Source organism: Pipistrellus kuhlii, unplaced genomic scaffold, assembly GCF_014108245.1.
Source record: "Pipistrellus kuhlii isolate mPipKuh1 unplaced genomic scaffold, mPipKuh1.p scaffold_m20_p_7, whole genome shotgun sequence".
NCBI classification, from domain to species: Eukaryota; Metazoa; Chordata; class Mammalia; order Chiroptera; family Vespertilionidae; genus Pipistrellus; species Pipistrellus kuhlii.
Window position 1 is genome coordinate 69,472,112 of NW_023425573.1, and position 12,624 is coordinate 69,484,735.

The 12,624-nt window shown below is 46.8% G+C and overlaps 1 protein-coding gene across 6 annotated transcripts in view; it reads left to right on the forward strand.

Annotated features, from left to right (window-relative positions):
* Positions 1-12,624, forward strand: part of NCKAP5 (NCK associated protein 5) — a 909,053-nt gene that overhangs the window by 841,118 nt on the left and 55,311 nt on the right. For 5 of the 6 annotated variants that reach the window (XM_045575730.1, XM_045575732.1, XM_045575731.1 and 2 more), the window contains 2 exons: positions 6,027-6,341; positions 8,865-8,998. In XM_045575730.1, the coding sequence (XP_045431686.1) occupies positions 6,027-6,341; positions 8,865-8,998 (449 nt within the window). The remainder of the gene's footprint in view (positions 1-6,026; positions 6,342-8,864; positions 8,999-12,624) is intronic. The other variant, XM_045575733.1, reaches the window with a different exon arrangement.

The window sequence follows — 12,624 nt, forward strand, 5'->3', positions numbered from 1 at the left end:
CAAGTGATGAGTCAAAATTTGAAATTTAATTTTACCTCTTTTATCTTGCTTCTGTCTCCTTTCCTGACTACCCATTCCTCTTTCTTTTCTTTTTTTTTTGTATTTATTTATTTATTTATTTACATATTTTATTGATTTTTCACCCCTCCCTCCCTCCCACACATCCCCTCCCTCCCCAGAGTTCCATGTCCATTGGTTGTACTTATATGCATGTATACAAGTCCTTCAGTTGATCTATTATCTCCCCCAGATCCTCCTCCCCTCCCCGCTGAAATTTGACAATTGCAGCTACTTTTTAAAGATAATGTTCCTAAGTAACGGAATAGTACAAAATAAGTTTGGAAGAAGCATAGTTAAGAGAATGGATCGTTTTAAAAGAAAAAACTGTTTTATGTAAATAAACCCAAGGAGTTACTGTGTGAGTAGTCTCATCTACTCACTACAAATGATTCCCAGGAACTTGATTCTGGGAGAACTAAGTCCTTACACTACTACTAAAGGCCCAGTGCACAGAATTCATGCAGTCAGGGGGTCCCTCAGTCTGGCCTGTGCCCTCTTGCAGTCTGGGAACCTTTGAGGGATGTCTGACTGCCACTGAGGCTCCCACCATCATCGCTGCACTCACAAGCCATGAGCCCAGCTTCTGGCTGAGCAGCACTCCCTGTGGGAGCGCACTGACCACCAGGGAGCAGCTCTTGCATTGAGCATCTGCCCCCTGGTGGTCAGTGCACATCACAGTGACCGGTCATTCAGCTGTTTGGTCTATTTGCATATTAGCCTTTTTAATATAGGATTTATATAGAATGGGTGCTAATGTTACAAGGGATGCTCAGTGTTGCATCTAGAATCCCTGCGGGCAGGGGCCAGGGTAGTGATTCCACACTGGCTTTTGCTATACCTGGGACCTTCTGACCCAGTGATGCTTTGTGGTGGGGGCGGGGACTGAGGAGGATGCTAAAGCAGCATTCCATTGGCTCTCTCTCATCTTGGTCACTGACCCTTGCTCAGAGGGCTTTAAAGTATTAAGAAATCGGTCTTTAAAATATTCAGTAATTCTGAATGATCTTATTCCTCTGGCTATCTGAATTAATAACGTCTGGCTGTATGTAAGAAGGAGTACACAGAAGGAGGAAGTCAGCTGTTTTCTCTGGTAGCTGGAGTTAGAACAAAAAGCAGCAGATTGGGGTTTCAAAAGGAAAGGTTCATATTCAATTTAATTTCAGGAAGAACTTTCTAAAGATTAGAGCTGCTCTTTATCCACCTATTCTTTCATTATATTCCGTGAGCACAGACTATGCGTCAGGTGCTGTGCTGAGCACTGGTGATAGCGAAGGTAGCAGATACCATGTCAGCCTACCATTATTATCAGCTCTGTCAGCATATAATTAATTGCCTACTGTGGAGTAAAGGCAACACAGAATGAGGAATGGGCTGATGGGAATATTGAAGAGATAAATAAAATTCAGTCTGCACCCAGGATGCTCACAGTCTAATAACACTGATTTCAAGAATTAGTGGCATCTTCTAGATAACAGTTATGTACATGCTGGATGCATCGTGCTGTGTTATTACACATTTTAATAAACATAGCATGATGTCTAGTTCTCAAAGCACCCCTAATTTTCAGGTGAAAAAACTAAAGCCACCTGCTGAGGCACCTGTACAAAGCAGAAGGGGCTCATTGGCCAGCGAGTGAGGATTTTGTATTATGCACCCTAAGTTCACACTTGAAAAATCCCTGGTGGAAATTTCTCTCCAAAAGTTCTTCTCTGCCACCACCCAGGTAGACCCTCACCCTTCTTGGCTGCTCACCCCTTGACTGCACCCCTCCCTCTAGTGCACAATAACCTCCCTCAAAGTTCTGATGCCAGAAGATATTCCTATCCCAAGCATTCTCAATGGTCTTCCCCAAAAAAGGAGGGCCTGCAGATTCCTATACCAGCTGCCAAGTGACCAAAGAAGTCTCCATCTCCTTGGCACTGCCTTCCAGGTGTGAGTAAAGAAGACCCGGAGTCCACGCTGTAAGAGTCCCAGCATCTGCTGCTCACATGCCCTGATGGACCTAGCGGTGCTGAGCTGCTGAGCTGCTGAGCTGCTGAGCTGAGGCACTGAGGCGGCCATGCCCCCGGGGCAGCTGGTGTTTTCCTCGGGGAAATGCCTGTTTTCTGTCTGAGCTCTGACTTTAAAGGAGTAGGAATCTCTGCTGTAAGCCATCTCATGCCTGGGGTTTGTTGGCGGTAAGGGAGAGAACCTACCTGGAGAGAGAGAAAGAAGGCAAAGAAGACAATGGGAAGAAGGTGAGAGAGGGGACTGGTGTCAGAAATGTAATTGGTGACCTTGGAAGAATAAAACCTGCAGGTCCATCCGGCAGCCTGACCCTTGAACTCATTAGCAAGGTCCTATTGGCAGCTGTTTTCTCACAGCCACAAATGTGCAAAACTTGTCAAGATCAAGACTGAGCCAACTCATTGGGGATGCAAGGCTGGCTTGGCCCTTTGAACTTTGTTCCTATCACAGCCATTTAATTATTTTGTGAGTTCTTGTAATTCTGAGGGCAAAGCTGGCTTCCAAAGTGCAATCCCTAATGCTTTTTCAGGCTCCCAGTGTTTTTATGAACTGGGAGAAACTTACAGCGCCTTAAAGAAACCACATAAAGAAAGTGTCAGCATTTCTGACATAAACTCCATTTCCACAGGTTTACGCACTCTGGAGAAACCCGCTCGAGGGTGAGACTTAGCTTATACTAGTAGCGCCTGAGTCCCTGACTGTCCATACCTCATTTCATAGGTACTTACCCAGGAGTCCTTCTCATTCACTACATTTGGCATATCTGTAATTTTTAGAAATAGAAATGGCTTTAATAGTAGGTGGTTTCTGAATTTAATGTCAGTGCACACAATTCTCAGAGAACCAGAGACGTCAGGAATACCAGAAGTCCTGGTTTATAGTATCTGGTAGGACAAGACTATAGGGAAAGGAAAATAATTTAAAGGGACAGATGCCAGAAGGGCAGCCGACGTAGACTGACATCATCACTTCTCCTGCCCCAGGCCCTCCTTGCCCTATTTCCTGTCTTGTGTCACAGGCCGGGCCATGGGCTATGGTCAGAAAATCACTGAAAAGGCCTCCAAGAAGCTCACGTTGCTTTTTGAGTCAGCTGCATTAAATGCTCTCTCAGCCATAAAAAGCCTGATGGGGGGAGAATTCTTACAGTTCTTAGACAAAGCCAGGAAAGCATTATCCCTGGTGGTAAGAGAATTCCAGGAAAAGCCGGCTCAGAACTCTACAGATGAGGTCTGAGAGGGCAGAGGCAACCTCTTGGGCAGCGGTGGTTCTCAGGGATGGATCAGTCAGGATGTGTAGACATCCTGTGCCAGGCAGCAACTACCCAGAACCTGGGAATGTGGACAGGGGACCTCAGCCTCAGGATGAGGGGCCAGCATGGATCCGGGGGCCTGCATGGATCCGGGGGCCTGCCCCAGTTTCAGGGGAGAGGCTGGGCATCTTGCCCAGGAGCAGGGCCATTCTTGTGAGCCTTCCTCTCACCAGGCTGCCTCGATGGCTGCTTATTCAGTGGACCTCACTTCTGGATTTATCTGTGCTTTGGGGTGTGGGGGAGGAAATCAGTATAGCTTCATGGTTAAGCACATGGTCAGGTTCAAGAGCTTTATTTATAACAGTTGGCCTTGGGCAAGTTAACCTTCTGAGCCACGGTTCCTCATTTGTGAATGGCGGTAATAGCTCTTACCTTTAGGGTTGTGAAGATGAAGAGATGATACAAAGAAAACAGTGAACTCCTGGTAGCTATAATAAGCAGCCAGACTTGGTCATCTGTCTTCACTAAAGAAAGAATCACCAGCATCCTCCATGCTGAGCATTCTTTGGTTCAAGGGTAGATAATCCAAAAGATGCAGGGAGTAAATTATTATATGGCAGGCAGTCTGTGCATACAGGGACTAAGACCTGAGCTGCTATATCCCATGAATTTTTTATTCCCTTCCTCAGAGGCTGGGCCCATTCTGATGAAGATCCATTTCTATCTGAAACTAAAATAGTCCAGACATTTAGAATTGCCCAAGTACAGCATGTGATATACTAAGTCTGAGCCCTGTGTATCTAGGCTAAAATAAAGGACACTGGGTTCTGCAAAGCAGGGTCTTTCTTTTCCAACTCCTCTGGCAACACTTCCCCGTGCAAACAGCCGGTCCTTTCTCCACAAGGCCATCCTGTAACCGTGAAGTCTTCTTAACTGAGAAGATGAATGGAGAGATAGTGAATCATCTGTAAAGCTGGCTGAGAGTAAAGCTGACCATTTGAAGCCCCTGAAGTGAGAGCGTCTCAAACTTAGCCCTTGTAATCCTGGGGAACACTCAGACCATGGCCCTGTGAGTCAGGGCTCCGCAGCCCATGGCCAGCCCAGGTGTGACAGTGCGCGAGATAGCTAAATGGCACCTCACTGGGGAAAGGCTAGCTGCATCTTCCTACAAATATCCCTATGGAGACTGAAGACTCTCTTCTGACATGGACCTCATCATCCTGGTACGTCCAAAATCAAGCACCAAACCCACTAGAATCTATAAATGCCAACTCTTTACTTTTCCTTTAGTATTAGGACACTGGCAGAATTCTACTCAGAGCAAAGAGGTTTTGGGGTGGGGAATAGGTGGATTCTGGAGTTCAGATACTAATTGATGAGCATCAAATGAGATTGTATAAGAAATGTAGTTAGTTAAAGATAAACTATTAACCTATCCGATATATACTAATAAATATACTAAGCATTTTGTATATAACATTCTTTTTTTTTTATTCTTTCAGCTATGCTAGATAGCATCCTGAGTTCAAGAAAGTCAATGGTGAACACATTTTTAGTCTCACAGCAGCCCTATAAGGAACCTGACACCTGAGAGATTCATGATGTTCTGTAGGGGTTCACACAGTTATGGAACCCAAGCCACTGCTCCATAAAGCACCACGGAATGTTAGCCTTTGAGCCTCTTGATGCGAAGATTACATTGTATTCTGTTACATTCCCTACCATGCTGAACACAGCACTGCATTGTGCCTATTCCCAGTCCTAAATGTTTAAGATGGCAACACAAATCTTACTAAGGATGTTTCACCCTAAGCTTATCGTATAAACAGGAAACCTGTGGGCTGACAACCAGATCTTGGATGCTGTCTCATTGGGTTGGATAATCCACACCACCATCTTAGAAATTAAATATGTAATAATTATTTCGGATAATGTATCTGTGAAGATGCAGAATTCATTCATTAGCAGAATATGTCACTCACCTATGATGAAATCAACTTAATTTGTTTTAGGGAATAGTGGGGTCCCTGGGAATGACAGAAGTCACAAAAGATACTAGTGAGTTTGTCATGGCATAAGGTGTGAGTGAAAGACAGAAAGTGGTCTTCTCAGGAAGACTACAAATGGCAATGGGTCCAGTGAAGTCCACATGGTGAGTGATGTTACCACGGTAACTCCAGGATGACCTTAGAGCCTGTGAATCACTGGTCCTCACAGTCAGATTGAGAGGCCACAGGCTCAGTTAACAGCCAAATGAATGGCTGATGAACCATGCCAGGGGGTGCACAGTGACCTTTGTTGGGACCTCAGTTTGTGATGGATGCTCATTACTTTTATTTCAGTTAATAAAGTCCACTTGATTGGTTGGTTGAAGTCATATGATCCCCAATTAAAGAAGGGGGATCAAAAATAATATTTTTTGTCTCTAATCACTGTTCTTTTCCTATTATAACTCTGGAGAGTTATCAGGGCATATGCACATGTGGCTCTTGCTGCCAGAAACGGAGGCCTTCTTACCTCATGTTATGTTAAGGAAACATGTTCATGTTCAATTAAATGTCTGTTTCATGCCACTCCCTGGAAATTTACTTCACCTGGAATAGTGCTTCCTCCTTCTAGGGGTCCTCTTTCCTCAAGACGACACCCAGTGCCAGAACCCTTCCTCCTTTTTGTGAGCCGCCTCTGACCCTCACTCTGTTCCTGTCTCCAGAGTCCAACTGCCAGATGAGGACGCTCGACAGTGGGATCGGGACTTTCCCACTCCCAGACTCCGGGACTCGCTCAGCCGGACGGTACATGTGCCAGGCAGATCCCTCCGCGGACACGGAGCCTGACCTGTGCCTCCAGCCGGTCCTTTGTGCAGCCCCTTCTACCAGAGCCCAGACCCTTGAACGAGAAGTGCCTTCCTCCGCCGACAGCCAGGACTTTGCAGACAACGCCATCGTTCACTCCACGTCCGACCCCACCATGACCGCCAGGGGGACGCGACCTCTGCAGAGTCGTCTCCCCAAACCAGCCTCCTCAGGTAAAGTGCCTATTACCTTCCACATTAGATTGTTTTTCCTCCCAGATCATGCACATGCAGGAAAACACACTGCAGAAAAGTCTCTGCCAGGAAGTCAGTGAGTGACCTCTGCCCGGTGGACATGTGGTCCCATGAAAAGCCCTGCATGTCCTCCACCAAAAAGCAAGAAGACAAGCAGTAAGCATTGTCTGCCCTTAGCATCCTGGTAAGGAGTTGTACACACAGATAAAGGAAGCAAGCACGTAAGCACAGGGATATGGATATGTAAATTGATTAAGAAAAAACACACACAACACAGGCGTGGGCTTTTATCTTTTAAAACTTAACTCTGATTATAGATAATTTAGACTCGACATAAATTTAACTGAAATGCTGTTTGCCCTCTAACCAGAAACATATGTCTTCTGATATATTCCTATCTTGTTCAAATGTGTGTATATGTGGAACTATAAAATCTTAGCTGGATGCATCAGCAGTAGATTGCACATTCACTGCAGTAGAGCAGCATGAGCCTTCCCACGGATAAGTACCATCTTTTTGGCTGCCGTCATTTGAAACAATCTTTCATGATTAAAGATAAGACCAGGCTAAGGGTCACAGTTTTTTTATTGGCCCCTCAAGATTAAAAATATTTATTGCAGCTCAAGAGGACACTGCATAATTTTTTAACTTGTATGGACCATGTTGCACTTGTGACATATATAAGCATATGAAATAGAACTCTGAAGACTTACTTGCCTTTGTTATTCGATGCTGAGAAAGGAGCTACAAGTAGAGATTATATTAGAGGCTCCTGAAAAATTAGAAAAGAAGACTTTTAATTAAACATCTTTGAATCAATGTGATTGCGCTATTCCCATGGCTGGGTTCTCCCTTCTCCTTGGAATACTAGCTGCCATGAATGTTTCATCGCAAACGTCTGCTTATTTCAAGCCCAGGCTACATTTTAAAAAGCTGTAATGCATATTATTTTTTAAATGCCTGCATTGTTAATTAATGACACCGCCTCCAGAGATTCAGGGGCGAAATCTTAGTTATAGATTGTGCTCTATGCCTGAATAGTCACATGTGTGACCTCATTTCGGCAGCAGGCTGCCGAGTAGACGCCATGATTAAGCACTGTCATTATAACAAATTGAATAGAAACTGCAAGCCTTGAATTGCTTCCTAAGAAGGGGATAGGAAAGAGATTGTTCTGATCTTACTGCAAGTATTCAGCACACCGGTTTCCTAAGGGTTGTGTCTTAATTAAATTGCCATGAAGAGTTGTAAAAAAGCAGTATATGGCCAAGCGTGAGGTCGACACGGGGCGGGATGCTTTGATGTTGCCCACCCTGGAGCTTCCTGTCCGCCAAATGATACTGTCAGCGTGGTTCTTCGGCCAGTTTTCCAGGGGCTCTCTTTTGTCTGTGGCCATTGGTGACTCATTTTAAAAATTAAGGAATGGAGAACTAGCTGCCATGAAAGGAGAGTGCTTGAGAGCAATCACTCCTTCCTTAATGCATGCATTTGAATTGGTTTTTCTCTTATCTCCATATCACAAATGGAAGTAACTGTACAAATCTCAATCATCAGTGACAGCTGAATGCTGTTAATCAAGTGTTGATGGAAATACAGTTACTTCGCTTCTGCTCACAAGCAAAACGCTGGTGAGAGGCCATCCCAGCCTGTCCCCTTGATCACCACTGAGGCCCGAGGGTCATTGCAGCCTCCCTTTCTGACCCAAAAGGGATTACACTCTGCAGGTTGATCTGCTCTTATGGAAAATAGAGGACGTCCTTTCCTTAACCTCTGCTAATTACATCCTCGATCCTCAGGATGGGATCCATGGCCAACCTCAGCAGCAGCATCCAGGAACTTGTCAGAGATGCAGAATCTCAGGCCTCGCCCCAAACCTACTGAATCAGAATCCGCAGTTAAATTAACAACAGCTCAGTGGATGCATGTGCAATTCTAGGCTTGGGGAGTCTGGCCCTGCAGGATTTTTAAGGGTCTCTGAGTGAAGTTTCCCAAACCACATCATTTAAAATGACCTTCACAGGTATCCTAGGAAAATCAGCGTTCCCTGCTCAAATATGTTTGGGAAAGGCTATTTATGTAAACCTCCCTTTGGAAGCTATGACTGTCCCCGTTAGCACAATGAAGGCTCTGAGAAGCGCTCCAAAATGGAAACCTGTTAGACATTTGATGAAAAAAAAAAAAAATACTATTTGATAAATAACCAGTTTCCCAGTTTGCCCCCTGAACCCTTTCTTAACATGCAGAGCTTATCAGCATTTCATGGCAAAGTGGTCCCAGGACAGTTTGCCTTTGGTCTCCAAGGGGGACATTCTCTGTGGACAGACAGAGCTATTCAGACGTGCCTGTTAGGACACACTTGCCAGGAGCAGAACGCTGGAAAGTGCAGCTTTCACCACATTGGGGCCTTTCTTATTATTTCTGAACATCTCCCCCATCCCCTCCCTGCCTTTCCATAGAGTTGAAGAAAGCTGACTGTAGTTTCATATACATTTCCTCGTTTAGGAAAAATCCATTCCCAAAAGCAGAATGAAGCCGAGCCATGGCCTCAGACCTGCTCGTCAGTATGTGCTGAGAACACACTGGCCAGGGAGCTGCTTCCAGACTGGCGGGGTGAAGACCCCCCCGCGGACACCCAGGTGAGGGAGGCCAACAGGCGGGCAGCCTCCACCCGTTGGTCCTGGTTGTGAAGAGTGAGTTCCTGAAACACTTTTGTGAAGAGTTAATGTTAAGTCGGATTTGTTGTTGGTTCAGTAACTAAAAACGCAGGCCCAAGGCTCCCTTTCGCCCCTGAATTGTTAAGTAACGTCACGGGCTCTTGGGTAGGATCCAAAGTGCTTTCACCCATCTGCACCCAGACGTGTGAGGGTTGGGGACTCTGCCCCCACGGGAGCAGGCATTGCTCTCCCGGGCATAGGAGCACCGTTTAGAAGGACTGGATGGCATTTTCCCACTGTCCCCTCAGTTCCTCCAACCTCTGCCTTATTCGTATGAGTCAGGTAATGCAGGTCTGATTAGACTCCTTTTAGGGATGAATAAGCTGAGGCCTGGACTGGTTGTGGTCCAAAGTCTTGTCAGGGACAGTAAGACCTGCATTTCTTGAATCTCTGTCATTTGTGCTGTGGCTCTCCATCACCCTGAGGTGGCACACAGAGGCCTGGGGAGGGGCTCACTGCTCAGGGACTCCTCGAACCTTCTTCTGGGTACTTGGTATTTCCGTCTATAGCCCCTCCCACTTACTAGTGTCAGCCACATCCAGCCTGCTCACTATTTCCCAGCCTGCCCTGGGGCTGGCCCACTTTAGGGTCTTTGGTGGCACCCAGCAGTTAAGGGTGGGAGGAAGGACATAAGGAAAGACCTTCCCGGACCTTCCTGCTCTATGGCCTTGGCTCTCCACGTCCCACATTAAAACCCCAAAAGAGACCCAGGGTTGGATGGGGAAGTAGTTTAGCAACAATAGGGGGTAATAGTGGCAACATGGTTTGGGCAGTTCCAAGAAAGAGAGAATTATTCAGTGTGCCTCCCCCATGTGTGCTGGCAGACACTCCTCACCCAACATCCCTCTACCCCAAACACATACCTCTCCTCTTGGGCATCCCCTTCCTCCTCAGCTCCCACAGGCTCTGCCCATTGGAAATCCTGCCCATCTTCTAAGAGTCACCACCACGACTTGGAACTCAGAACTCTGGTTCATTGACTGCAGGGAGGGAGCGTTTGAAGCAAGAGCGAGCTTTGTATTTCCAGCTCCCACCACAGCACCCGGTTCCATTAGTGCTTATTAAATAGAAGGTGAAAACATGCATCTCTCCATACCCAGGAAGTGTTCCTGGGGTCCTTCGGGAATGTGAGCCATGAGGCTCCCCTGGAACCATAATCTGTAGACTTGTCATCCTTAATAGACAGCATTCTTGCTATTGAAATCTCTGTACTGAGCTCTAGGACCCGGCACATGACATAGCACAGGGAAGCTACTCAATAAGCATCTGTTACATGGGTGGATGACTGAGTGAATGAATAAGGGAATAAAGGGAGGAATAAGTGTTTGAATTTACAACCTCAGCTGAACAAGCTCACATCCTAAAATGTGTTTTTATAATTTCCAGACGGACTTTGGGGACCCAACCCATACATGTGCCTGGAAGACGGGGAGCTTGGGTTCTGACAGGGCAGAGGCCCAACACCCTGAGTCCCCACCCCACCCCAGGGGGGGGGGGGGCATAGGGGGGGACTGCAGTCCTTGATCCAGTATTCTGCTTGTGTGCCTAGAGGAGAAATGCTCACATAGTACCCACCCCTCCACAGTTCCTGAACATGCTGACCACAGCACCGTGACAGCTGGCAGGCCAGGCTGTGTGTGCGTGTGAGCAACGGGGAGACTGGGTCCCCGAGCCTGACCTCTGTCAGTACCTCTGAGGGTTATACAGGGTCAGCAACTGCGTGCTTTCCTAAAGGCTCCTGTCCTTTCAGAGGCTGGGAGAAATATTCTAAATTGTGCAAACATTTATTCTTTTGTTGCCAAGGTTGATCTTTTTCGTACCCTCTGATACTTGAAAGCCTGTAACGAGATCAGTTAAATAAGCCATGAGGTTTGGAACAGCAACTCTAACAGGCACTGGAGAGAAGAGGACCCATAAAGAAGTGAACCAGATGCAGAGCAGGTGGTGCTGACTCACGGCCGCCTGGGACAGGGCTGTGTGGTCAGAGGTTCTGTTAGCGCAGGCCTGACTACAGCTCCGGTGATGGACAAGCCCAGTCACACCTGGGAGGGGGGCATTGGGAACGGCATTCTGTGCACCAGCAACAGCCAAGTATGAACTGTTTCACATCCTCACAGGGTTCCCTCACAGGAAATCCAGCTGTCCATGGCGGGATTTGTGTGAGTCACCTTACCAGTCTCCTGTTGCTCACTTAGGACAAGGGACCCAGAAAGTGCTTGTACTCTGCCCATGGTGGCAGTGACAGTGACAGTGACTGGGCTGTGGAAATAATGGTTTGGGAGCTGCGTGGGGCAAGTTAGTGAAAGCAGCAAAGAGCGCCATCCCAGGTGACACAGGCGAGCAGGCGGACACCGGGACTCCTCTGTCTGGGAAGCCCCGGGAGTGCTTTCCCTGTGCTCTACCTCCTTCCCGCCCCGAGATGTCACTTCTCAGCTCGTCTCTCCTGAGATCTAATTTTCTGGCACGTACAGAAGAGTGTCTGCGGACATCAATTTGTTTTCTGGTCTAATCTTCGTGACATTGCAGTGCAGTAAGGATTTTATTTCCAGAGCTGGCATCTCCCAAAAAGTCTCCAATTGAGTTATCTTGGTAATGAAGGAGTGACTATAAAGATAAGTTTGTTCTTAATCGCATACTTTGGCCAGTCCAATCACCCAGTGAGCCTGGATAGAATCCAGCCTGGACCTGCAGCCACGCCATTGGGAGCAGGTCTCTTTATGAGTGTGAAACTACCTCACGCCATTCCTATTAGAAGCAGAATTGGCAGCAGAAAAGCCATCATCCCGAGGCACTTAGAAATATGTATGTTCAGATGGCATTTCTGTACACACAGAGGGACAGATGCGCCCCAACACAAAATGTGGTCTGGGCTCTGCCTTTCTTCTAATCTATTCTGGATTGTCAGGAATCCTATATGATAAAAGGCCAATATGCAAATTGGTCGAACAGCAGAATAACCTGTCGCTATGATACTCAATGCAAAAGCTGTCCTCTAGTGGTCAGTGTGTCTCCACATGGGGTGCACCACTCATCCAGAAACCCTGAACCAGGCTCAATGGCTGGCGAGTGCAGCAGTGGTGGGGGAGCCTCTCCCTACGTTATGTCTGACTGCTGACTTAGGCCCAATCCCCAGGTCTAACCAGACTGCAAGATGGGCGCAGACCAGACTGAGGGACACCCTCCCAAGTGCATGAGTTTCATGCACTGGGCCTCTAATATTTTAATAACGCACTAAAGCAGTATTCTTTTTTGCATTAACCAACTTTTTCCTCCAATACTAATTGAGCGATAACATGATGAAACCATGACTTTTTTCTTAAACAAGACTGATGTTACTTTAGGGAAAAATGTAATCTAGCAACCATGTGTGTTTCCAGTTTTCCAAGAGCCTCTGTGTTTGTGACATGTCAGGGTAGGAATGACGTGTGTGAATAGCCATTACCTGGGGCCTCTACTCTGCTCCTCACTCCCTGCCAGCCCCCAAGAGGCAGGGCCAGGCTGCATCCTAGAAGGATGAAACTGGCAGCCATCGCTGGCATTAGAGTTTG